Raw genomic sequence first — 26967 nt, 5'->3', positions numbered from 1 at the left:
CATTTGTGGTGGATTTGATTCCTCTTTTTTGCTTCCTTTGTACTCCTCTTCTGGAGTTATTTCTGGTTCATTTGAATCACCTTTGGTTTCTTGGTGCTCCTCTTCTGGAGTCAAAATCTTCACGATTCCATTTTCTTGTTGGTCTTGGTGCTCCTCTTCTGGAGTCAAAATCTTCATGATTTTATTCTCTTGTGGGTCGTTGTGCTCCTCTTCTGGAGTCAAAATCTTCAAGATTTCAATTGACGTGGTCTCTCTGGACTCATGAGTAGCCCTCCTCTGATTGTTGAGTGCTTCTGTGCAGACGAGCTGTGATCTGTCAGTCTCACTGTGATCCTGCACATCCTGTATGGGAATTGTGATTTCTTCATCATTTTTCTCACATACAGTGGGTAGGCAGTCAGTGTCATCTTGTTGGTGAAATGAGCTGGGTAGACTTTCATAGTCTTCTTCTGGTGGCTCAAATAAGCTAGGTAGACTGCCATAGTCCTTTTGTTGTTCATGTGCGCTTGGTAGACTTTCATAGTCTTTTTCATGCATGGCGTTCACTATGGAGTGTTTGCTTGCTTCCATTTTTGAGTCTGTCACCGAGCTGGCTGTGGAGGCTTGCGTCGCTCTCTTTGTAGAGGCTTGTGTTGCTCTCTGTGTGGAGTCTCTCTGTGGAGTCTTTCACATCTCTCCCTCTGTGGACTCTTTCGTCGTTCTCTCTGTGGAGTCTTTCATTGCTCTCTGTGTGGAGTCTTTCATCTCTCTCTCTGTGGAGTCTTTCAGCGCTCTCTCTGTGGAGTCTTTCATCGCTCTCTCTGTGGAATCTTTCATCGCTCTCTCTGTGCAGTCCTTCATCGCTCTCTCTGCGGAGTCCCTTATCTCTCTCTGTCTGGAGTCTTTCATCGCTCTCTCTGTGGAGTTGTGCAGTGTTCTCACTTTAGAGTCGATCTGTGCTCTCTGTGTGGCATCGTCTTCTTCTTGGGTATTGCTGTTATCCAATGTATCGACGATCTGTCATGGCATCATGGTATGGGAATCATGTACCATGAGTAGAGTCGTGTTGAGCTTTGCAACCGTGTTGCTGATGCTGTGATCAGCATATCCAAATAACTCAGCCATGCCTGAGTAATATTGTGTGTATTGTTTGGTAGACAAATCATCTCTTTTTGTTTCGGAGTTGTTATCGTTCTTTCTATGTCCAATGAAGAAATCATCTTCTGAGCAGTATTCTTCAATGAACAAATCACTTTGCTCTCCCCTTTGGGTGGTGCAAACTGCTTCTGCCAGGGTGCTGCGGAGGTTATTTTCAACAGCTGGTAGAAGCTCAGGCTTTGTTCTGTCTTTTGAGGTACGAAAATTGGGTTTTGCTGCTTTAAAATTGGGTTTTGCAGTTTGAAAATTCATATTTGTAATTTTCGGGCATTTCCCTTTTAAGTGGGCATGGTCTGGGTTTTCTGACGTCATGACGCTCGTGACATAAAGCGTAGGAATCGATTGCGCACGCACAATCCAACGTCCTTTGCTGTGTGCTCTTTTCGCATCTGCGCATGCGCGCAAGTGTATTTTGCCATTTTTTTTTCTTTTTGAGAGGTGCGCATGTGCGTACTGGCCGGAACGCTCTCGTTCAAGATGGCTGCCAATCAAAAAGTGCTGTTGCATTGAGTGAGATCCTGCCTCTGCCTCGTGGTGAGTGTTCGCGCCACTTTTACCGATTTTGTTTTCTAGATATTGATTCTGTGTTTGTAAAAAATCACAGTATTGATTTTGTTTTTGTTCATAAGCAAGGCATTTTTGTATAGCAGTTTCTAGAGTTAGATACCTATCTTGTGAAAGTTCTTCCTTCAAATTTTTGTCAGATAGTCCATAAATTAATTGATCCATTATCATAATGTCTCTGAAATCAGCATAATCACAGCCATGTGGTATTAACTTGAGATTTGTAATAAAATCAGCGATGGGTCCTCCATTTCTCTGGTATTTATGACAAGAGTTAAATCTTTCCAGCATCTCACCAGACTGACTCTTACAGTGTTCATCAAATTTTTTGAGTATTACTTCTAATTTGGTGTTGTCTTCACCTTCTAAGTAATTAAAGCAATTATAGATTTCTCTAGCTTCATTCCCTCCTATTGAGAGTAGTACTGCTATTTTTGTTGCATCAGAGACCGTGCTTAAATTATTAGCTGCGATAAATATTTGGAATATCTCTTCAAATCTTTTCCAGTCATAACTTAAATTACCAGTTGTTTCCAGCTTCCCTAGAGGTATAATGAGTCCCATAGTTAGTCGTCGAGGATCCGTTTGCTGCAAGGTCTTCCACAGTCGAATATCTGGTCTGAATTTTCTTCTCTTTTTGTCAAACCTAATCTAACTAGTTCTGTTAAAGCCAAAACGCCTGGTACCATGTTTTGTTACTTGTGTGGTAGGTAACATGTGCTACTCAAACCTTGGTTAGTGATGAGGTCTTCTGAGTCTCGATGAAGAAGACTCAAACTTGTCCAGTAGTAACAAAAGGTTTATTGAGTAACTATAACAATAATTGCATGAGTTCTTTACTTTAACTTTGATACTAGTGATAAGGTTAACAATCTAACTATGGTAACGATACGTAACTCCACTAGCCATCTGAACTAGTCTGCTATTGGCCTGGTCACAGTGCATCCAAGAGAGGCCCAGAGATCCAATGTTGTTGCCTTTTATACTCCTGTTGGTCTGGCCCTCTAATGATCATGTGGTGCTACTGATTACACATTAACCCCTTGTGTACATGCACATATAGAGATCACTACACATTGTACTGTTTGATTCAGGTTAGAAGCCTTGTAGTTGAAATTGATGTCTATGCTATCTGATTCGCAGAGACTGAAAGAACTGAAGCAAAGAGAGTTTGCCCGGAATGTAGCTTCCAAGTCAAGAAAAGATGAAAAGAAACAGGAAAAAGCTCTCAAACGTTTACATGAGTTAGCTGAACTCAGAAAGCAAGTTGGGTGGTGAGTAAATAAATGATTTAATGCTCAAATGTAAAGATAGCTCAATAAGCACAAATGCAATCAAAGGAATGTCATGACAAGTTAAAGTGTTTTCTTTGATCTTATAAAAAATTAAAACTTTTGAACTTTAAAAAAATAAATTTAGAGTACCCAATTCATTTTTTTCCAATTAAGGGGCAATTTAGCATGGCCAATCCACCTACCCTGCACATCTTTGGGTTGTGGAGGCGAAACCCTCACAAACATGGGGAGAATGTGCAAACTCCACACGGACAGTGACCCAGAGATGGGATCGAAACTGGGACCTCGGTGCCGTGAGGCAGCAGTGCTAACCCACTGTGCCACCATGCTGCCCTATTTTGAACTTTTGAATTATTCTTTATATCATACGAATCCCCATACCACACAAATTATTTGAGGTATTAAACATTTTAACCTTCACACAAAAATAGCTTAAAAGTTGTTTCCCAAAATCTGTTTTGAGCCTTGAATGCTGCGGTCACCATTTCAGTGGAGTAAAAATTTACAAGGGTGATACCAGAAATGCATTGCTGGACATACCAGGAAAGGATTGACAGGCGTGATCTCTTTCTCTTGAAAAGAGAGGTGACCTAATAGAGTCAGGTAAAATATGAAAGGTTTTGATAGAGTAGATACCGAGAGAACCTTTTGCTCTTGAAGGCAAGAGCAGAACTGGAGAGCACCAATATAAAATACTCATCAAAAAATCCAACAGGGAATTCAGAAGAAACATCTTTACCCAAAGAGTGGTTGAATGTGGAAGTCAATACCTCAGGGAGTGGTTGAAGTGAATCGTACTGATGCATTTAAGATGACGGAGAAGGGCAGAGGGGGTTATGATGATAGATTTAAATAAGGAAAGATGGGAGGAGACTTGAGTCAAGCATAAAGAGAGGCATGGACTGGCTGGGCTGAATGACCGTTTATCTTTTTTTTACTCATTCATGGGATATGGGTGTCACTGGCAGGTTCCGGCATTTCTTGCAGTTTATAATCAGTGGTTACTGACAGGGTCAAAGGACAAAGAACAAAGAAAAGTACAGCACAGGAACAGGCCCTTCAGCCCGCCAAGCCCGTGCCGACCATGCTGCCTGACTAAACTAAAATCTTCTACACTTCCTGGGTCCATATCCCTCTATTCTCATCCTATTCATGTATTTGTCAAGATGCCCCTTAAATGTCACTATCGTCCCTGCTTCCACCATCTCCTCCGGCAGCGAGTTCCAGGTACCCACTACCCTCTGTGTAAAAAAACTTGCCTCGTACATCTCTTCTAAACCTTGCCCCTCGGACCTTAAACATATGCCCCCTAGTAATTGACCCCTCTACCCTGGGGAAACGCCTCTGACTATCCATACTGTATATGCCCCTCATAATCCTTGCCTCTTACTCCATGTGTGGTCGTATGTCAAGTCCAAATGTAGCTATGCGTCAAAAAAAAAATCCTCATTAGCTGTGGACAAAAAAAAGGATTTTTTAAAAACCCAGCGTGTTGACATAGTGGTTATCTCTGCTGACTCACAGCGCCAGGGAGGACCCAGGTTCAATTCCAACCTCGGGTGACTGTCTGTGGCATTTGTACGTCCTCCCCATGTCTGCATGGGTTTCCTCCGGGTGCTCTGGTTTCCTCCCACAGTCCAAAGAAGTGCAGGTTAGATGGATTGGCCATGATAAATTACCCTTTAGTGTCTTCAGCTGTGCAGGTTAGGTGGGGTTATGGGATTACTGAGATAGGGCAGGGAATGGGCCAAGGTAGGGTTCTCTTTCAGTGGATCAGTGCAGGCTCAATGCGCCAAATGGCCTACGTCTACACTGTAGGAATTCTATTACACCCTGCATGCTTCATCCGATGGCGGTGCTTATGTAGTTACATTGTATACCTTGTGTTGCCCTATAATGTATTTTCTTTTATTCCCTTTTCTTCCCATGTACTTAATCATCTGTTGAGCTGCTTGCAGAAAAATACTTTTCACTGTACCTCGTCACACGTGACAATAAACAAATCCAATCCAAATTACTTTCTCAATTTTTCACCAATGTATATAACAGAAAGGACAATTCTCTTAACAAATGATTTCCCATGACATTCTCAATCTGAATGCCCACTAATACTTACTGAGCATTTACATACTGGAGAAAGTTTTTGCTTTGGGCACAATCAGCATGAAAGGCACAACTTGCATTTGCAATTGATCTGATTTTCCGAAGTGAACTTGCGATTTTTGCTTCTGCTTAAAACTATTTGCATAATCGCAAACATAAAATCTTCAGTGCGTCAGCACTAGGCAGCGTTTTCGAATGTCGCTGTTTATTTCTTTCCCCTTGCATCAAAGAACGTTCCATGCTATATTAAACAGTACAGTACAGTTTTATTAATACAACTGAAAATGGGTCTATCACAAAAGTAAGCATTTTTAATAAGAGTGGCTATTCAACCATCTGTGAGTTACTGTAAGTGATGTTAGTAACTGAAAAGACTTTTAAAAAACTATAATAAATATATGCTCACGTCATTGGTGTACACTTTTCAGTACTTTTTGCAAAATTCAATATTTTTCAATATTTAAAAGCTGTCTAAAGGTGCCTCGTAGTCTCCTCATGCCTCAAAATAACTTTGAAGAGTCTCTTCAAATGCCTGCATTAATGGAACCCTACCTTGGTGATTCATTCAATCTGGAGCTGGAGCTAGTTTTGTGGGAAAGACACCATCATTTTTAGACCAATACAAAAGATCACAAAAACTGAATTTGAGCTGGGATGTGATTGAAATTCCTCTCTTACTCTGGCTCAGGTCCCGAGGTTGTGGGTAGAGTCCCTACCTCTGAGCCAGAAGCTCTGGATTCGAGTCCTCCCCTGGACTTGAGGGCCAAGGAAGGTGCATTCACAATGCAGTTAAACAGGTTGGGTGTTAATCTGTGAAATATGCCAAAGGCTGGCGGTAAGAGCAGGACCGACTCTTGGTCAACCACACTTGATGTGGAGTGGTACCCTTCAAGCTATAAGCCTCTGGCGACTGACCAGTGACCTGTTCCAGGAGTTACTAGCTGTGGAAACAGATGAAAGTCTGCCTTAGTGCATCACTAGGTGCTGGAAGAGAAATGGAATTGGACTCTGGCTTGGCTGATTTCAGGCAATTTGCACTTAGTGAAAACTTAATAGGCATGATTCAGCGACTGTGCCATGCTGGGTGAATAACTGGAGAGAACAAAATCGATATTCACACTGGGCACAAACACTTTGCGATTCACCCGGCCTTTCCTGATGATGAGTTCTGGATCTCGCCCAAAAATGGCGAGAGTATCATTAACCCTCATTTGCATTCAATTCAATCTCATTAACGAGATTGAAGTCTAATGTAGCGGCCTCCCAGAACTTACCGACACGCCAGCGAGAAGTCACGCATGTGTCATTTCATAGTCTTTTCAGTTACTAACATCACTTACAGTTACTCACAGATGGTTGAATAGCCACTCTTATTTTTAAAAACGTGAAACTAGCACAATGGCTACTGAGGGGAAGCGTTGAGGTGAGTAGTCCTTTCCATTTTCCAGAAAGCAGCTCAAGGGTACTGGAGCTGCTGTCCCAGTGTTCGGGTGTGGGGTGGGGAACTCCTCAAAACACAAGAACATAAGAATTAGAAGGCCCTTCAAGCCTGCTCCGCCATTCAATATGTCAGCCTCAACTCCTTTTCTGTGCCATTTCCTCATGGTCCTCTATTCCTCGAGCTGTCAAATATTTATCCACCTCCACTTTAAATACTTCAATGATCCAGCCTCCACCACCCTCCGGGGCAGAGAATTCCAAACGTTCACCACCCTCTTGAGAGACAAAATTTCTGCGTATCTCAGTTTTAAATGACCAGTCCTTTATCTTGTACCAATGTCCTCTTGTTCGAGATTCTCTCACTAGTGAAAACATCTCACCATGCACCCTGTCAAGCCCCCTCAGGATCTTGTATGTTTGAATAAGGTGATCCCTCACTCTTCTCAACTTCAAGGAATACAGACCCAGACTATTTAGTTTCTCTTGATAGGACAATTCTCTCATCCCAAATTTAGCCTGGGGAATCTCCTTTGCACTGCCTCCAATGTTACTATATCCTTTTTTAGGTAAGGGATCCAAAACTGTATGTGGCATTACAGGTGAGGCCTCGCCTGCACCCTGCACAATTGCAACAAAACCTCCCTATTTTTAAACTCCATCCCCTTTGCAATAAGGGCCAAAATCCGTTTGCCTTCTTAACTTCTTGTCCCACTTGCCTGCTAGCTATTTATGATTCATACATTGGAAGACCTAGATCCCTCTGTATTTCACTCACCTGCAGACTCTCTCCACTTAGATAATAATCAGCCTTTTGATTCCTTCTACCAAAGTGTATGACCTCACAATTTCACCACAATAAACTCCATTTGGCAGGTTTTCGCCCAGTCACCCAATCTATCTATATCCCATTGCAGAATCACAATACTCTCATCACAACATGCCCTTCCATCTGCTTTGGTATAAATTAATGCGGCACTGCAATAATTACATCTTTCCATTCTGAAAAGGACCCGTTTCTTCCAACTCCCTGTTTTCTATGTGACAGCCAATTTTCAATCCATGCTAACCCACTTCCTCATATTCCATGGGCTTTTACTTTATGCTCCAGCCGGTTATACGATACATTGCCAAATGCCTTCTGGAAATCTAAATACACTACATCTACAGGTTCCCCTCTATCTACTCTCTCTGTTAAATCCTCAAATAAATTGAGAAAATTTGGAATGAAATGAAATGAACATCGCTTATTGTCACAAGTAGGCTTCAAATGAAGTTACTGTGAAAAGCCCCTAGTCTCCACATTCCAGTGCCTGTTCGGGTAGGCTGGTGCGAGAATTGAACCGTGCTGCTGGCCTGCCTTGGTCTGCTTTCAATGCCAGTGATATAGCCCTGTACTAAATCAGCCCCAAAACATGATTTACCTTTTTTAGAATCATAGAGTCATAGTATGTACAGTGCAGAAGGAGGTCATTCAGCCCATCGAGTCTTCACCAGTCCTTGGAAAGAGCACCGCACCCAAGCCCACACCTCCACCCTATCCCCGTAACCCCATCATACCTTTTCCGACACTAAGGGCAATTTAGCATGGTCAATCCACCTAACCTGCAGATCTTTGGACTGTGGGAAGAAACCGGAGCACCCGGAGGAAACCCACGCACACACGGGGAGGATGTGCAGACTCCGCACAGACAGTGACCCAAGCCGGAATCGAACCTGGGACCCTGGAGCTGTGAAGCAACTGTGCTAACCACCGTGCAGAATCACAATACCCTCATCACAACATGCCCTTCCATCTATTTTGGTACCATCGGCAAATTTGGAAACCTTACATTCTGTTCCTTCTTCAAGGTCATAAATGTAAATAGTGAGCAATTGCGAGCCAAGAACTGGGGCGCGATTCTCCCAAAAGAAGACAAAGTGCCGACGGCGGAGTGAAAACCGGAGTGTTTCACTCCGGCATCAGAAGCCACTCCTCGCCCCCTATTTTCCACCCCCAGGGGGCTAGGAGCGGCAGCGCGTTAATCTCGTGCGCCAGACCTTGGCGCCCGCGTCAATGCGGCGCCGCCTGAATGACGCGGCCGGCGGCGCCTAAATGACATCACCCGTGCATGCGCAAGTTGGCCAGCGCCAACCCGCGCATGCGCGGTTGCCGTCCTCCCCTCCACCGCCTCGCAAGACATGGAGGATTGATCTTGCGGGGCAGCGGAGGGAAAAGAGTGCGTCTTTCAGAGACGCCGGCCCGACGATCGGTGGGCACCGATCCTGGGCCAGACCCCTCATGAGCACCCCCCTGGTGGTCGATCCTCCCTCCGCCCCCCACAGGCCCCACACGCAGTGGTCACACGCTGTTCACGCCGGCAGCGACCAGGTGTGGTTGGCGCCGGCGTGAACCGGTCGTATTAGGAAGGCCGCTCGGCCCATCTGGGCTGGAGAATCGCCGCTCAACCGGAGCGGCGATTCTCCGAGCGGCCTGTCGCAAAACGCGACACGCTGTTTTGGGGGTGGGGTGGGAGAATCACGTGTGGGTGCCAGGGCGGCGTGGCGTGAATCGCCCGGCACTCCCACGATTCTCCCACCCGGCGTGGGGGTCGGAGAATCGCGCCCCTGATTCCTGCGGTACTGCACTAATTACGTCTTTCCATTCTGGAAAGGACCCATTTATTCCAAGTTTCTGTTTTCTATGTGACAGGCTATTTTCAATCCATGCTAACACACTTCCTCAAATTCCATGGGCTTTTACTTCATGCACCAGCCTCTTATGTGATATATTCAGCTTTCCTGAATGATTAGCTATTTCTTCTTTGATTGTTGACTCCAGCATCTTGCCAATAATAGATTTTAAACTAATAATAATAATAGAACATAGAACATATAACAGTACAGCACAGAACAGGCCCTTCGGCCCTCAATGTTGTGCCGAGCCATGATCACCCTACTCAAACCCACGTATCCACCCTATACCCGTAACCCAACAACCCCCCCCATTAACCTTACTTTTTTAGGACACTACGGGCAATTTAGCATGGCCAATCCACCTAACCTGCACATCTTTGGACTGTGGGAGGAAACCGGAGAACCCGGAGGAAACCCACGCACACAGGGGGAGGACGTGCAGACTCCACACAGACAGTGACCCAGCCGGGAATCGAACTTGGGACCCTGGAGCTGTGAAGCATTTATGCTAACCACCATGCTACCCTGCTGCCATAATCGCTTATTGTCATGAGTAGGCTTCAATGAAGTTACTGTGAAAATCCCCTAGTTGCCATATTCTGGCATCTATTCGGGGAGGCTGGAATGGGAATTGAACCCATGCTGCTGGTCTTGTTCTGTAAGCTGACCTACAGTTCCGTACCTTCTGCCTTTGTCCCTTTTTGGACAAGGGTGTTACATTGGCTGCGTTCCAATCTACCAGTACCCTCCCATAATTTAGCGAGCTACAAAATATTTCATCCATTGGGTTCACTATCTCTGCAGCCACTTCCATAAAAACACTAGCATGTAATTCATCGGGTCCTGGCGACTTGTCCACCTTTAGTCCCTTGGGTTTCTCTGATGCACTATACCTTGTGGTTAGGATTTTTATACATTCTACCATGTTATTTGAAATCAGCCCACCTGATATCTTGGGGATATTTGCAATGTTTTCCATGGTGCAGACTGATACAAAAAAATGATTTAACATACCCACCATTTCTTTATTTGTTGTTATTAATTCACTAGTCACATTCAGTGGAGGTCCCACATTTACCTTAGCCATCTGCTTCCTACTTATATACCTATAGAAACTCTTACTCTTGGTTTTTTGTCTCAAAATTCATTTTTTTCCCTTCTTATGAACTTTTTAGTCTTTTGCCGCTGGATCCTAAAATCCTCCCAGTTCTCTGGTCTACCATTGTCCCTTGGCATTTGGTATATCCTGCCTTTCATAGAACATAGTACATTACAGCGCAGTACAGGCCCTTCAGCCCTCGATGAAGCGCCGTTCTGTGAAGCCCCTCTAAAGTCCCTCTACACTATTCCCTTATCATCCATATGTTTATCCAATGACCACTTGAATGCGTTTAGTGTTGGTGAGTCCACTACTGTTGCAGGCAGGGCATTGCACGCTCTTACTACTCTCTGAGTAAAGAACCTACCTCTACCTCTATATCAATCTCCACTCAATTTAAAGCAATGTCCCCTTGTGCTGGACATCACCATCCGAGGAAAAAGGCTCTCAACGTCCACCCTATCTAATCCTCTGATCATCTTGTATGCCTCAATTAAGTCACCTCTTAATCTTCTTCTTTCTAACGAAAACAGCCTCGTCCTTCAGACTTTCCTCATATGATCTTCCCTCCATACCAGGCAGCATCCTTGTAAATCTCCTCTGAACCCTTTCCAATGCTTCCACATCCTTCCTATAATGTGGCGACTAGAACTGCACGCAATACTCCAAATGCGGCCGCACCAGAGTTTTGTAAAACTGCAACATGACCTCATGGCTCTGAAACTCAATTCCTCTACCAATAACAGCTAACACACAGTACGCCTTTTTAACAACCCTCTCAACCTGGGTGGCAACTTTCAGGGATCCATGGATATGGACACCGAGATCTCTCTGCTAGTCCACACTACCAAGATTCTTACCATTAGCCCAGTACTCTGTCTTCCTGTTATTCCTTCCAAAGTGAATCACCTCACACTTTTCTGCATTAAACTCAATTTGCCACCTGTCAGCCCAGCTCTGCAGCTTATCTATGTCCCTCTGTAACTTGTAACATCCTTCTGCACTGTCCACAACTCCACCAACTTTAGTGTCATCTGCAAATTTACTCACCCATCCTTCTATGCCCTCCTCCAGGTCATTTATAAAAATGACAAACAGCAGCAGCCCCAAAACAGATCCTTGTGGTACACCACTAGTAACTGGACACCAGTCAGAACATTTTCCATCAACCACCACCCTTTGTCTTCTATCAGCTAGCCAATTTCTGATCCAAACTGCTAAATCACCCTGAATCCCATGCCTCTGTATTTTCTGCAATAGCCTACCATGGGGAACCTTATCAAACGCTTTACTGAAATCCATATACACCACATCAACTGATTTACCCTCATCCACCTGTTTGGTCAACTTCTCGAAGAACTCAATAAGGTTTGTGAGGCACGACCTACCCTTCAAAAAACCGTGTTGACTATCACTAATCAAATTATTCCTTTCCAGACGATTATATATCCTATCTCTTATAAACCTTTCCAAGACTTTTCCCACAACAGAAGTAAGGCTCACTGGTCTATAGTTTCCAGGGTTATCTCTACTCCCCTTCTTGAACAAGGGGACAACATTTGCTATCCTCCAGTCTTCTGGCACTATTCCTGTAGACAAAGATGACTTAAAGATCAAAGCCAAAGGGTCAGCAATCTCCTCCCTAGCTTCCCAGAGAATCCTAGGATAAATCCCATCCGGCCCAGGGGACTTTCACACTTTCCAAAATCGCTAACACCTCCTCATTATGAACCTCAAGCCCTTCTAGTCTAGTAGCCTGTATCTCAGTATTCTCCTCGACAACAGTGTCTTTTTCCTGTCTGAATACTGACGAAAAATACTCATTTAGCACCTCTCCTATCTCCTCGGACTCCACGCACAACTTCCCACTACTGTCCTTGACTGGCCCTACTCAACCTTAATCATTCTTTTATTCCTGACATATCTATAGAAAGCTTTAGGGTTATCCTTGATCCTACCTGCCAAAGACTTCTCATGTCCCCTCCTGGCTCTTCTTAGCTCTCTCTTTAGAGCCTTCCTAGCTAACTTGTAACTCTCAAGCGCCCTAACTGAACCATCACGTCTCATCTTTATATAAGCCTCCCTCTTCCTCTTGACAAGTGTTTCAACTGCTTTAGTAACCCATGGTTCCCTCGCTCGACCACTTCCTCCCTGCCTAACAGGTACATACTTATAAAGGACACGCAGTAGCTGTTCCTTGAACATGCTCCACATTTCCATTGTGTCCATCCCCTGCAGTTTTCCTCTCCAGCCGATGCATCCTAAGTCTTGCCTCACCGCATCATAATTGCCTTTCCCCCAGCTATAACTCTTGCCCTGCGGTGCATAGCTATCCCTTTCCATCACTAAAGTAAACGTAATCGAATTGTGGTCACTATCACCAAAGTGCTCACCTACCTCCAAATCTGACACCTGTCCTGGTTCATTACCCAGTACCAAATCCAATATGGCCTCACCTCTTGTTGGCCTATCTACATTCTGCATCAGGAAACCCTCCTGCACACATTGGACAAAAACGGATCCATCTAAAGTACTCGAACTATAGCATTACCAGTCAATATTTGGAAAGTTAAAGTCCCCCATAACAACTACCCTGTTACTTTCGCTCCTGTCCAGAACCATCTTTGCAATCCTTTCCTCTACATCTCTGGAACTTTTCGGAGGCCTATAGAAAAGCCCTAACAGGGTGACCTCTCCTTTCCTGTTTCTTAACTCAGCCCATACTACCTCAATATTCGAGTCCTCATCAAATGTCCTCTCAGCCACCGTAATACTGTCCTTGACTAATAATGCCACCCCTCCCCCTCTCTTACCACCTTCCCTGAGCTTACTGAAATATCTAAACCCCGGCACCTGCAACAACCATTCCTCGCCCTGCTCTATCCATGTCTCCGAAATGGCCACAACGTCGAAGTCCCAGGTACTAACCCATGCCGCAAGCTCACCCATCTTATGCTCCTGGCATTGAAGTAGACGCACTTTAGACCACCTTCCTTCCTGCCGGTACACTCCTGCAACTTTGAAACCTTACTCATGACCTCACTACTCTCAGCTTCTTGTGTACTGGAGCTACAATTCAGGTTCCCAATCCCCTGCTGAACTAGTTTAAACCCTCCCCAAGAGCATTAGCAAACTTCCCCCCCAGGATATTAGTACCCCTCTGGTCCCGGTGTAGATCATCCCGTTTGTAGAGGTCCCATCTACCCCAGAATGAGCCCCAATTGTCCAGGAATCTGAAACCCTCCCTCCTGCACCATCCCTGCAGCCAAGTGTTCAACTGCTCTCTCTCCCTATTCCTCAACTCGCTAGCACGTGGCACGGGTAACAACCCAGAGATAATAACTCTGTTTGTCCTGGATCTAAGTTTCCACCCTAGCTCCCTGAATTCCTGCCTTACATCCCTATCCCTTTTCCGAGCTATGTCGTTGGTACCTATGTGGACCACGACTTGGGACTGCTCCCCCTCCCCCTTAAGGATCCCGAAAACACGATCCGAGACATCACGGACCCTGGCACCTGGGAGGCAACACACCAACCGCGAGTCTCTCTCGTTCCCACAGAATCTCCTATCTATCCCCCTAACTATGGAGTCTCCAATGACTAATGCTCTTCTGCTCTCCCCCTTTCCCTTCTGAGCAACAGGGACAGACTCTGTGCCAGAGACCTGTACCCCATGGCTGACCCCTTGTAAGTCATCCCCCCCCAACAGTATCCAAAGCGGTATACCTGTTACTAAGGGGAACAACCACAGGGGATCCCTGTACTGACTGCTTCCCCCAGCCCCTCTCACTGTCACCCATCTATCTTTATTCTTTGGAGTAACTACCTCCCTGAAGCTTCTATCTATGACCACCTCTGCCTCCCGAATGATCCGAAGTTCATCCAGCTCCAGCTCAAGTTCCCTAACACGGTTTTTGAGGAGCTGGAGTTGGGTGCACTTCCCACAGATGAAATCAGCAGGGACACTAACGGCATCCCTCACCTCAAACATTCTGCAGGAGGAGCATTGTACTGCCTTCCCTGACATCACCTCTAGATAAAAAACAAGAAAAAGAAAGGAAGAGCTTACCTGATATTCCCTCAACCCCTTAGGTTTGAGGAGGTGGAAGGGTGGGGAACACTACAAGTGTAGTGTCTCGGGTTTAGCAACCGCCCGACTTATATACAGGTACTCACCTTCCGGAGGCTGCTCCCACTGAAAGGTAAGCAAATTTAAAGGCACTCACTCACCTTCCCGACAAGCCCCTGCACCCGGCGAAAATCTGGAGGCTGCTCCCGCTGAAAGGTAAGCAAATTTAAAGGCACTCACTCACCTTCCCGGCAGGCCCCTGCTCCCGCTGAAAATCCGGAGGCTACTCCTGCTGAAAGGTAAGCAAATTTAAAGGCACTCACTCACCTTCACAACAGGCCCCTGCTCCCGCCGAAAGTCCGGAGGCAGATCCCGCTTCCCAACGACCGCGGTAGATTTTTTTTTTGGTTAGAGGAGGGGGTAGGGGGGGAAACATTGAGGAAGTGTTTCCGTTTTAACTGTCACTTGACAACAGCCGCTCCACAAACCACCTTCAAATTACGCTGACTGCACTGCACGTATGCAAATTTCCCCAGAACAGCCAATCAGTAGCTCCGCTCTACTGCCCTCTGCTGGAATTTCAATTTAACATTATCCTTGATCTCCTTTTTTAACCATGGAGGTTTCCTTGTTCTCGTGGAATCCATCTTGTTGATTGAGATAAACGTGGGTTGCTGCCGGCCAACCTGCGCATGCGCGGGTGACGTCATTTACGCGGCGCCAAGGCCCGGTGTGCGTAAATGATGCGGCGCCGCTCCTAGCCCCCCGGGGGTGGGAGAATAGGGGGCGAGGAGCTGCCTCAGACGACACTCCAGTTTTCACTCTGGCGTCGGGACTTAGTCTCCCGATGGGAGAATTTCGCCTCCCATTCCTGACTAAGTTCCACAACATACTGCTCTAAAAAGCAATCCCTAATGTACTCGTTTTGGTTTGTCCAATTAATATGCAGATTAAAATCTACCATGGTAATTGCAGCTCCCTTCAAACAAGCCCTTGATATTTCCCCATTTATGCTTTGATCTCTTGAGAAGTCGCATTTTGGTGGTCTGTAAACTACTCCCACTCTTGTCTGCCTTTACCTGTGAACCTCAGGGAGTTGGGCTCGATTAGGGGGCTGAAGCATTACAGGTTGGGGGTCACCCCTAGACTGGATAGGTGAGGGCTTTGCATCTGTGAGGCCTACAAGCCAGCTTTCAAATTGTGAAGACCCATAATAGGGGTAACCATAGCTGCAGCCGGTCTGACCGACCAAACACTTCCAGGACAGAGTCTTTCTATGAAAACAATGATTTCATGGTCATGATTAGATTTCTAATTCCAGATAGATGTAATTAGTGCTGTCACTGAGCGGTGCATCGGCCTGCTGAAAATGTAGTTCCGGTGCCTTGACCGCTCTGTGGCATCGTCTAAGGAGGAAAAGGAGGCAGTCCAGGAGGGGGTGGAGGATGAACCCAAGGAAGAGCCATAATATCGAGAACAGGTAGTGGCAAGGTTCTGACATGCGAGGAGGAGCTGGGAGGTCTCATCTTCTCCAGATTCTCCCAGGGCAAGGATGAATCCGTCTGCTCAACCACCCCCCCCCCCCCCCCCCCGCCATTTCCTTTCCTGACCACCAATTGCCTTCACTATTAACCTCCGTCACCAAATCCCAGCCCTCCCTGAGTACTCCAACGAGTACAGGCCCAATCTACTCAACCTGTCCTCATAAGAAAACACTTGCATACCTGGGATCAATCTCGTGAACCTTCTTTGGACTGCTTTCAATGCCTGGATATCTTTCCTCAGAAAAGGGGACCGGAAATGTCTGCTCATCTCCTCTTATAACGATGGCCACTTTCGGGGTGGGTAGAGGATTGTTTAGGTAGAAATAGACAAGCTGCATCAAGGTGCCTGGATGGCTCCTGCAACTTATCTGTTTTGTTTGATTCTCAGGCTTCTCCATTCCAGTTTGCCATTGCTGTACAAACTAAAACCATCACACACCCTGCATAGTTTATCTGAAAATTTCATTAAGTTGGCCAAACCTGCTCACAGGCCAGTCAAATTATATCACATATTATTACTTATGAATTTGGAGCATCATGGTCAGGCATCCATTCCATCAGTATGCCTATTCATTAACCAGCATCAGTGATATAACCTCATTGGCGAGGTGAAAACTCCAGGATGAAAATAAGATATGGAGAGTAAAAAAAAGTTGTGAAATTCCTTATCGACCCTTAGAGGATCAAAGCTTGTTCAGGAGTCGACAGCGATCATGTATATATAGAACATAGAACATAGAACAATACAGCGCAGTACAGGCCCTTCGGCCCTCGATGTTGCACCGACATGGAAAAAAAACTAAAGGCCATCTAACCTACACTATGCCCTTATCATCCATATGCTTATCCAATAAATTTTTAAATGCCCTCAATGTTGGCGAGTTCACTACTGTTGCAGGTAGGGCATTCCACGGCCTCACCACTCTTTGCGTAAAAAACCCACCTCTGACCTCTGTCCTATATCTATTACCCCTCAATTTAAGGCTATGTCCCCTCGTGCTAGCCACCTCCATCCGCGGGAGAAGGCTCTCGCTGTCCACCCTATCTAACCCTCTGATCATTTTGTATGCCTCTATTAAGTCACCTCTTAACCTTCTTCTCTCTAACGAAAACAACCTCAAGTCCATCAGCCTTTCCTCATAAGATTTTCCCTCCATACCAGGCAACATCCTGGTAAATCTCCTCTGCACCCGTTCCAAAGCTTCCACGTCCTTCCTATAATGAGGCGACCAGAACTGTACGCAATACTCCAAATAACATTTGGTATTTTACCTACCTTGTTTAGCATACAATCTTCTTTCCAATGGTAAACTGCTCCAATGCTATCTGGAAGATACAAAAGAAAGCTGTACTCATCACATGAACCAGTAACTTGTTCCATGGATCTACTATTCGAACCACTATCGAACACCAAGGACACGATATAACTATCACATTTCACGTAGCACGGATCTGGGCATGTCGGTTAAATAACGAGAAAGGCTAAATTCAAGACTGGCGCCAGGCACAAATCAGTTTGCTAAAGTAACCAGCCCAGTCGCGATGACGATTTCCGGATGACGTCCAAATATGGCAAGCGCATAATTATCTCTTATTTGCGTTAATTTAATCTCATTGGCAAGACTGAAGTTGAATGCAACGGCTTTCCGGGAATTAATTGGCTCCCCAGTGAGAAATCACACAGATGCTGTTCAGTACTCCTTTTGAAAAACTTGAAGCTGGCACAATGGCTGCTGAGGGGAACTGAGGAGGTGAGTAGCCGTTTCAATTTTCCGACATGCAGCTCAGGAGCTGTTGCCCCAGTGCTCGTGGGGCGGGGGTTGGGGGGCTGCTTGGAGGGAGGGGGTCCCTTCAGGGGGGTTAGGCTTGGTTGGGGGGCTGAAGAGCTCCAGGTCAGGGGTCGTCCCTGGGCCGGGTGGCAGTGAGGGGATTTTCGTCTATGAGGCCTTCAAGCCAACTTTAAACATTGTGGATAAAAGCAAATTACTGCGGATGTTGGAATCTGAAACCAATGATAAAATGCTGGACAATCTCAACAGGTCTGGCAGCATCCAAAGGGAGAGAAAAGAGCTAATGTTTCAAGTCCAGATGTTTGCTACTTGCTCCTGCTGATGGCTGCAGATGCCTGGAGGCTGCTGTTGCTGTTTCTTTCCTTTTTTGCAGCTGGAAAGAAGGACAATTTTTCTATGATACCTGGGTCCTGAAACATTGGTTCAGGGGACGTACGAGTCCTGCAACCTGGTTTGAAGCAAGAAACCATCGTAGGACCATTGCGTGACATTGATCCAAATGGACCACCTGATGATGCCGATGAAGAAATGCTTTTGCAGATTGCTGATGCTTTAGTTGCTGCTGTGGTGAGAGCTGCATGTAACTGGCTCATTACCACAGGTTAAACACACTGGAAGTCAAGGATGTTCAGCTGCACTTGAACAGCAGTGAGATATGTGGATGGCAGCATTTGGTTCTGGTGAGATTGGGCTGTGTGGGCGAGCCTGCACAGCTGCAGCTTCTGGAAGGAGAATGGCACTGATACGTGGAACAAGTAACACACTGATGGACAGATCATTTCTCTGTCAAAGTTCTGGACATGATCACACATTCTCAGGCTTATCCTCCATTTCTGTTGAGGAACTTGCGAGGGGTGGTACTGTATGGTATTTGGTTTTCTTTTCTGAAAATTAGCTGATCTAGCTTTGTATTGGTACCAATATGGAATGGTGTACTGCAGTGCACCACCAGAGCTGTCCAGGCATCGGAAACGCATTTTGAGCAGTCCGATGCACCGCTCATTGACAGCATGGGTGGCAACATGGGCCTTGGTATATTGGGTCTCCACTTTGATCTCGGGTCTCCACACCGGCATCAGCAGCCAGGACCTCAATGGATATCCATTATCCCCCCAAGAGATAACCCATTGCTCATTGACTTGTGTGTCTCTTCTGCACTGGTGGAAAATGGGGATGAAAGCTGTGACGCATTGATAGTGGTCTCTTTGGTGCTCTCCTGCAAGGTGGTCTCTTGGGTGGCGGGGGGGGGGGGGGGGGGGAGGACTCCAGATAGCCCAGCCCCATCAGATGAAGATCCTGTGAGACAATGGACATGTGGTCAGTGAGAGGGAAGGCTCAGTTTGTCTGACATGAACAACTCACTTGAGACAGGTCTGGGTGAAGAGGCAACGGATCCTCACCTTTGCAGTGTAGACTATCCTAACTGTCGGTGACTCCTCTCTCCTCAGACAACCCTACGGTTTCCAGGGTCCATTCCTGATAGCGGTGAGGATGCCCGCCATCTTGCTTCATTTCCACTTATTATGGGCTGTCTTCTCCTAGGTGGACAAAGGAAGGGCATTGTGAGCCGCACAGTGGGGGGATCTATAGCAGGTGGCATATGTGGGCATCGCACGTGGACATGAAGGAGTTGTGCTGGCATGGGCCAGTGGGTTGTGAGGAGCAAGAACAAAAATCACATGTGGCGAGGGTGCGAGATGTCAGCCAATGATTTGGTGGGAGGGGGGATGTGAATTTAAGGGATGGCAGGCAGAACTGATGCCAGGAGAGGGGTGGTAGCAGTAATGGTGAGATGCTCATGGAGGCTCATTTCCAGCACTATGTGCCATTGAATATAGGCTGTGATCTCACCAACGTGCCCATCGAGAAACATTCCGCCAATCGAGCTCAAATTGACACTTGCAAATGTTTCCATGAAATCACGCCCCAAACCTCTCTCTACCCGTGCATAGCTTATGCACATGATTGCTAGTCTTTCCCAACCTATCTAACTCAAATAGCCTCCCAAGAGGGCCTCGAGGCAATTGTACAAGTTCAAGACAGTAGGAGTTGCTTTATATTTAATAGTTCTGTTTATGCAACCTGACATCCTGTTTGCTTTGGCTGTGGCTCTTCCACATTGCTCATGAACCCTGTAGAGAGCTATGAATAATAAGATCAAGGTTCCTTTCTCTCTCAACAGATTTTAATTAGGTGCCTTGTGGTGTGTAAACAGGTTCAGTTAATCCTACCCTATGTACATTACTCTCCCTGTATGCGTAACATGACCCAATAAAGATGCATATAAGATTTTATTTTTGAATGTTTATACTATTTAATTTATACTACTAGTCCAACTATTTCAGACATTTATTTAACCTACCCCTTTCCATCTTGAATCATAGGACAGTACAGCACAGAAGGAACCATTTGGTTTGTCTCTTTTGAAAAGCTCATTAAAAAATTCAATCAAGTTAGCCAAACATCCTTTTCCCAATCTGCATAAATAGAGCATTACCAGTTCCTCCAATGTGCTGATTATAAAGCCTGTCAGGTAGCATTTTGCCGAATTAATGTAACTTACATAGAACGTAATGTTGTTACTTATCAGTCCAGAAATTAACAATTGTCAGCCTCGTCCCTACAGAAAGAAATAAGACTACTTATATTTTTTATTATTATTCTATTTTCTGCTGTTGGTGAAATTGATAGTAATGCTATATCTATATTTTGTTCATGTGCAGTGTTTCAAACTATCTTGTTTGTTGCACTTTAGTGCCCCAGGGAGTGGCCCAAAGTTCAAGTCCACAACTGTTGCTGTGAAAAATGCCTCGGGGAAAATTCAGCAGCACGCCTACCTGGATGCCAGAGGAACTGACAGGAAATCAGCAGATCCTGAAACTGGCAGAGCAGGCAGCATGGAGGAAATCAGTAGAGGAAAGAACAAACTATCCATAAGCAATACATCTGAGATCTGGAGAGGTGCACATTGCATGATGGGAAAGCAAACCTGCGGACAAAAAATAGGGTTCTCCTTTTCCTTTCCCAAGAAAGTTCCTGTCAAACTGGAATCGTCTGCAGCAGTTTTCTGTGACAATGGTGAAGAAGGGTCAAGTGAAATGAACATAAGCCACAAACGCAAAATCAACTGCAATACATATAATTCTCAAACAAGCTCCAACATAGAGACATATGCTGATTTGGATGTGAAGCCAGAAAGCAGTAAGCACCAACAAGAAAATAATTTTTGCACTAATGCAATGTCCTTGGTTAAGGAAGGGTCACAGGATTTGATAATGAAGGAATGCAACAGTGCGACAGAAAGCAGTTTTTCTTCCTGCACATCTCAAGTTCAATGCAAGAATAAGCCAAAGCATCCCTTTGTCGAGTCTGTGTCAATCACAAATCAAAATGCACTCTACAAAGCAGGAACCAAGGAAGAAAAAGCCTCTGAAAATGATGGGTCAGGGTGTTTGGATCCTATTGAGGAAAAAAATGGAAATGACGTGAACTTAAGCAATGAAGTGTCAAGTTCACTGGTGGGAGTTGAAACATCTACAAGGGCTATTGAGTTAACACAAAAGGGTGATGTGACTGAGGAGTTCCTTGGTGGTTTACCTGAGAATTGCTGCTCTCGACATGTAGAGACAGAAATTGCAGGCGTGCAAAATAATCCTTGCATGTGCAGAAGACCAAATGCTCCTTTTTTCCCTGTGGTTAGCAAGGATCAATCAACTGTCCTTCAATGGCCTTCGGAAATGTTGAACTTTACAAACACCGAGCCTTCCATCACTTTCTGTTGTAATCCTCTATATTTTGACTTTAGGACATCCCGAGCTAAAGGCTGTGTGGAGGAAATAAATCCCAAAGCAAATGATATAAAGGCATCTCAAATCTCATTGAAAGACCTAAGCAGACCTGCCAAAGGAAGTTTGTTGAGCAGCTTTTCAGAAATGAAACCAGGTGGCTCTCGCTTCTATGGGCAAGGTGCTATGAGTAGAGATGAAGTGCACAGTACTCTTCACAAAAGTGACTTTGAAAAGACACAGAACATTTGTAGTGATCAAGCAGTTGGATTAGAGCCCCACTACAATGGGACTGGCCAAGAAGAATCCATAAAAGAATTTGCATCTTATCTCAAGTCTAAAAATTTGAAAAAGCACAAAAAGTCTTCTAGGCATCTGAGGCATAAGCAGCGAAAGAAGGAAACTGAAACTAAAAGTTATATAAATTGGAATGGAGAGAAAGAGCGCAGTTGCATATATAAAAAAATGAAAAAGAGAAAACTGTCAGTCGAATGGAAAAATCAAGACAACATGGAGGTGGATGGAGGCTCCAGCAGTTCAGGCACAAATGAATTGCCTGATGAAGAAAACATCAGGGGTGCAGTAGAATACAGACCTGAAGAAGAAAAAATGCAAAATGAATATTCAGAAGGATGCCCTGAACAATTTGAAGTTAAATGTGATCAAAATAATGTAGTCTCAGAAAAACTGGCAAAAACGCAGAAAACAATTGACCCCAACAATAGAAAAAGAGATACTTTGCAAAGTAACCGGAATGGCAGAGTGTGTAATACAAATTATGAAACAAGAGAGAAAGGAGAAAGCAGAGAGGACAATGGGGAATGTGATGGTTTTCTTCCAGAGAGTGAGAGCATTGGCTGCAATCAGCACAAGCAGTGTTCAATGTCCAGAGATTCTTCAAGAGACTGCCACTCATCAGGCACCATATGTTCCTGTAAAAGTAAGCAAAGAAGCAGAAACAATGGCTACAATTCTTTTTCAGACATGGAATATTCTGATCAACAAAGTGATGAAAGACATTTGGTGAAGAGAGGGTATGAATCTCTGAATGGCAAGCCTGTCATTATCCATCACAGACGCAGTCGACATCGAAATTCTTCATCCCCAAATGGAGATCATAAACAATGCCCAAATCCATCCTACAGGAGTTGGAACCAAGTGGGTAGTTCCAACTCAGATCATACACATAATCATAGAGTAGAATCTCGCCGACGAAAGCAGCTATGTCAAGCTAGGCATAACTTAAAGAGCAAAATGTCAGAAAGGGAAAATAGTAAGTGCTTTTCGGCAGATGATCTGCAGCCTTGCTACCCTTCATGTCAAGGGAATCTCTGTGAAAATACTGCACCAAATGCTCCAAGGCAAGATAAGAATATGATAAACATCTCTCATAGTACTGTGGAGCAGGCAGAGGAAGGCTGCAGTTCAGTATTCAAGCTGTCAGCAGGAACATTTGCAGAAGATTACCATTCAAAGATAAACAACCATTTTCTGGACACAGAAGTGTCCAAGATGACATATGATAGACAAGAACTTGATGAGCATACAAAAAATAGGTTTTCAGAAATGTGGATTAATCACAAAGACCCTTCAGAGAATCTTTTGCTTCCTGGGCTTTCATTTGTACTGAATGATGACACTGTGTTGCCGCAGAGTGAAAAGGTGCCGGCGATGAAGGCTCTATCACAGAGGGATGTAATTCATCAGAAACAGACAGACCCATATGGTGATGCCATCAAAGATATCAAACCATCCCTAAATGAAGTATTTCTCTGCCATTATGAAAGTGCACCTGAGACACATGCAGAAAGATCATCATGGCTCCAAGATAATTCAAAGATTCTACACTGCAACAACCAGCAAGCTCCACAGAGTGAAGCAGCCTCAATTCTTGACAATCACACTCAAAGTACTGAGCAAGTGTACAAAACGTTCTCCCCACTCTCTCAAACAATATCATTCACGCCAGAGGAAATTGAGAAATACAGGCAACTGCAGATTCAAGCTCAACAGCACATAGAACAACAGAAGCTGGTCAGAAGAGTGAAGACACCTACAACCACAGTCACACGTCCCGTGCAACAGCCTCGTCAGCAATCGATGACGACTGCATCAATCACAACAATTCATCACACTGTGCTCCAACGTCACGCCGCCGCCGCAGCAGCTGCAGTGACTGCAGGAACGTTCATGCAACCTCACTCACAGTCTGTTCCCCATGCCCATCCCTTCTCACCACACTTCACCCACATTTCGTTAGCCCCTGGCCTTTATCAAGGAGGGCATCCAACATTTCTCGCAGCTCCACAACTCCACATTGTTCCAGCCTGTGCTGTTCACCCAGGCCATTTTGCCCTCCATCCATTGCCAACTGCTGCACTGTTCCCTCCGTTACTCACGTTGCATACGCCTCCTCTTCCACTCCACCATTTACTTCATTCCAATTTCACTACCCAAGATTTTCTGCACCTAACAGGTCACAACACGTAAAATATGATATGAAATAAATGTTTACCTAAATAGCCTGGAATCCAGGCCTGGATTTTCAATAAACCTGTAAAATAATATTGGCATTACCTATTTTGGGTGTGTTTACAATCTTTTTACAAAGTGGTAGATGGAATATTAATTATTCCTTGTAATGTGTTACACTAATCCCTTTTTGCATCTTATATTGTAAGTATTGGAATGTTCCCTTCTTGCTGCAGAACTTGCTATTATACTTGAAGTCTACAGAGTATTAATGTTGATGTACTGCTGGTAGTGTTTACAGCAATGTAAATAAACAATATGAAATTAGTCCAAATGTACACACAAACCTTTTAAAATATATTAGGTATGGAATTTATTTCTACTTTGTTGTAATTATTTGTTGTATGCAATGTTTTTTATGAAGTGAATGCTGTGTGTATACCTGATGCATCTTGTCACTACACTGAGTTTTGTACTGCTGGATGTAACTGCTAGATCAAAATAGCTGTTTAAATTGGTATGCGCATACACACACGCACATACAGGTATTTATGCAATCAATGATAATATAAATTCTGACAGTCAAGTTGAAGTTGTCTCGAAGCATCATCTGAACCCACAATTATTTTGGCAATTTATAGCTTATTGCTATCTATCTATTTTATTTATTATATATATTATGTACCTCTTCACAACCAAAGTGATGTCGAAGAATAAAGATGCTAATTTCTGATGCACTACTAGAAGCAAGATATTGACAATGTGACCGGATCACAGTATAATGGCAGAATGCGATTCCTGGTATTGTATGATTCCTTGTCCATACCACAGAAGTCTCAGGCCCAGATTTTTGTGGAGTCAGAATTACTCCAGAGCCATTTAAAAGTGGCAGTTAGGATCCGATTCTGGGATTCCCACCCCCATTTCCAGCTTCCCTAATCTCTACTGCTATGGGATAGGGGTGTGGGTAGTTAGCCTTCACCCTGCACTCCTGACCCTGCCAGCTTCATTTGGGAGTGTAGCCAGCTCCTGTAAAGCCACAGTTTGATGGAGTCACACCAGCTTCACTGTGATTCAGGCTTTATGGCACCTCAGAAGAGTCATGAGCCATAGTTTGGATTTGAGAAATTTTTGAATGGTAAATTCAAAAACTCTTACCCATGCTCCCACGACACTTTCATGTTCCCCGCGGTTCAGAAAAATAAAATCACAAATATCCCTTTGGGACAAAAAAAATGCTGTTCCTACAACCCAATAAAAGTATCAGTCAGAAAGACAATTAAAGTATCAACACCAGACGGTTCAAACATTTCACGCCTCTTAATCTTGTGCAAATAAATATTGAGTCATTACCAAAAGAGATTACAGAAAGAACAACTTATTCAAACCTTTTAAAAATCTCAATCAAGCAAAGTCAATAGTTCTCTTCAGCTGTCAGTGCGGGACCTGCTATTGCAATGATACTTTTCTGAATCTAGGCACTCAGCCAAGCATTCATAATGAGGACAGGTGGAAGAGCACTCTCAGTGGAACTGAATAGCCTGACTCCATCACACACTAGTCTCCCCTGGAACAATATTACCAACATTTGGGGATTTTCTAGCAAGGCAGGTCCAATTAGTTGGGAAATTTCCCAATTTGACCTACTTACCTCAGTAGTGAAAATCCAGGCCTGTCACTGGAATAGAAATATTACACTTTGACATGTGTCTGCCTAAAATCCAATATTGCAATAAGTAATGTATAACAATCATATTTTAATAGTACTAGTGGTTAGCACAACCGCCTCACGGCGCTGAGGTCCCAGGTTCGATCCCGGCTCTGGGTCACTGTCCGTGTGGAGTTTGCACGTTCTCCCCGTGTCTGCGTGGGTTTCGCCCCCACAACCCAAAAAAAATGTGCAGAGTAGGTGGATTGACCACGCTAAATTGCCCCTTAATTGGAAAAAATAATTGGCTAATCTAAATTTATATTAAAAAATTATATATATATATTTTAATAGTACTATTGTTACGATATTTCTCCATCAAAATTGAAATAATTTAAGACAGATATTGTTTAATTCACAATCAACACAGCCTATATTAGAAAATTACCCTAATTCAGCAGTAACTGGCATCAATTATGTAGTCTTGCTCCAAGACATCATAAATAGAGTGTGTGGATAATTACAGTGTTTTGGTCATTGGTTAAAGGCTGTTTTTTTTTAAGCTGGTTGATTTACATCGCCAACACCATGATCCACTGCATTGCATCTTATCTATGTCATACCTGACCTAGAAGGCTTAAAAGCTGTCACTGTGCATGAAATCGAAAAATGTTGCTTCCTTGAGCACCAATACTCTGCTTCCTAATGAGCACACATACAAAAGAGCCTTGTTACTGAGATTGCAGCATTACTGAAAATGGAAATACATTTTGTATATCAAAGCAGTAGTTTAAATTTATTTCAATTCAGCCTTCACAATCAGTAAGTTAGCACTCCAACTCTGTACCAGAACTGTAAAAACTAGGCAATAGCAGGCCATTAGTTGATGGCTTAAAATAGGCTATTACCTGCTACACAGTGTCAATTATACAGTCAAACAAATAGTAATGTTCACTGCTGAATATACATGAGGCCAGAACCCATTTCTACTTAATACGATTTAATGTCACAAAACATAAATTCTTGACTATTATGCTAAATATGGTTTTACATTTTCCCTAAGCCATTAAGAACACAATAGGGCAGCACGGTGATGCAGTGGTTAGCACTGCTGCCTCATGGCTCAAGGTCCTAGGTTCGATCCCGGCTATGGGTTACTGTTGGTGTGGAGTTTGCACATTCTCCCCATATTTGCATAGGTTTCGCCTCCACAACCCAAAGATATGCGGAATAGGTGTATTGGCCACGCTAAATTGCCCCTTAATTGGAAAAAATGAATTGGATTCACTAAATTTGTAAAAAAAACACAATAAATTGTGCAATGGGGAGTTTGTATAAAATTGTTTGG

General features: G+C 44.3%; 1 protein-coding gene across 2 annotated transcripts in view; it reads left to right on the top strand.

Moving 5' to 3' along the window:
• Positions 1 to 25851, top strand: part of znf804a (zinc finger protein 804A) — a 460452-nt gene extending 434601 nt beyond the window's left edge. For both annotated transcript variants that reach the window (XM_038789216.1, XM_038789217.1), the window contains 2 exons: positions 2845 to 2975; positions 20470 to 25851. In XM_038789216.1, coding sequence (XP_038645144.1) covers positions 2845 to 2975; positions 20470 to 23989 — 3651 coding nt within the window. In that variant the 3' untranslated portion in view covers positions 23990 to 25851. The remainder of the gene's footprint in view (positions 1 to 2844; positions 2976 to 20469) is intronic.
• Positions 25852 to 26967: the final 1116 nt, after the last annotated feature.

Source organism: Scyliorhinus canicula, chromosome 2 (genome assembly GCF_902713615.1).
Source record: "Scyliorhinus canicula chromosome 2, sScyCan1.1, whole genome shotgun sequence".
Classification (NCBI taxonomy): domain Eukaryota; kingdom Metazoa; phylum Chordata; class Chondrichthyes; order Carcharhiniformes; family Scyliorhinidae; genus Scyliorhinus; species Scyliorhinus canicula.
The sequence above is the reverse complement of the archived record's forward strand: the minus strand, read 5'-3'. Positions and strand labels throughout refer to the sequence as shown.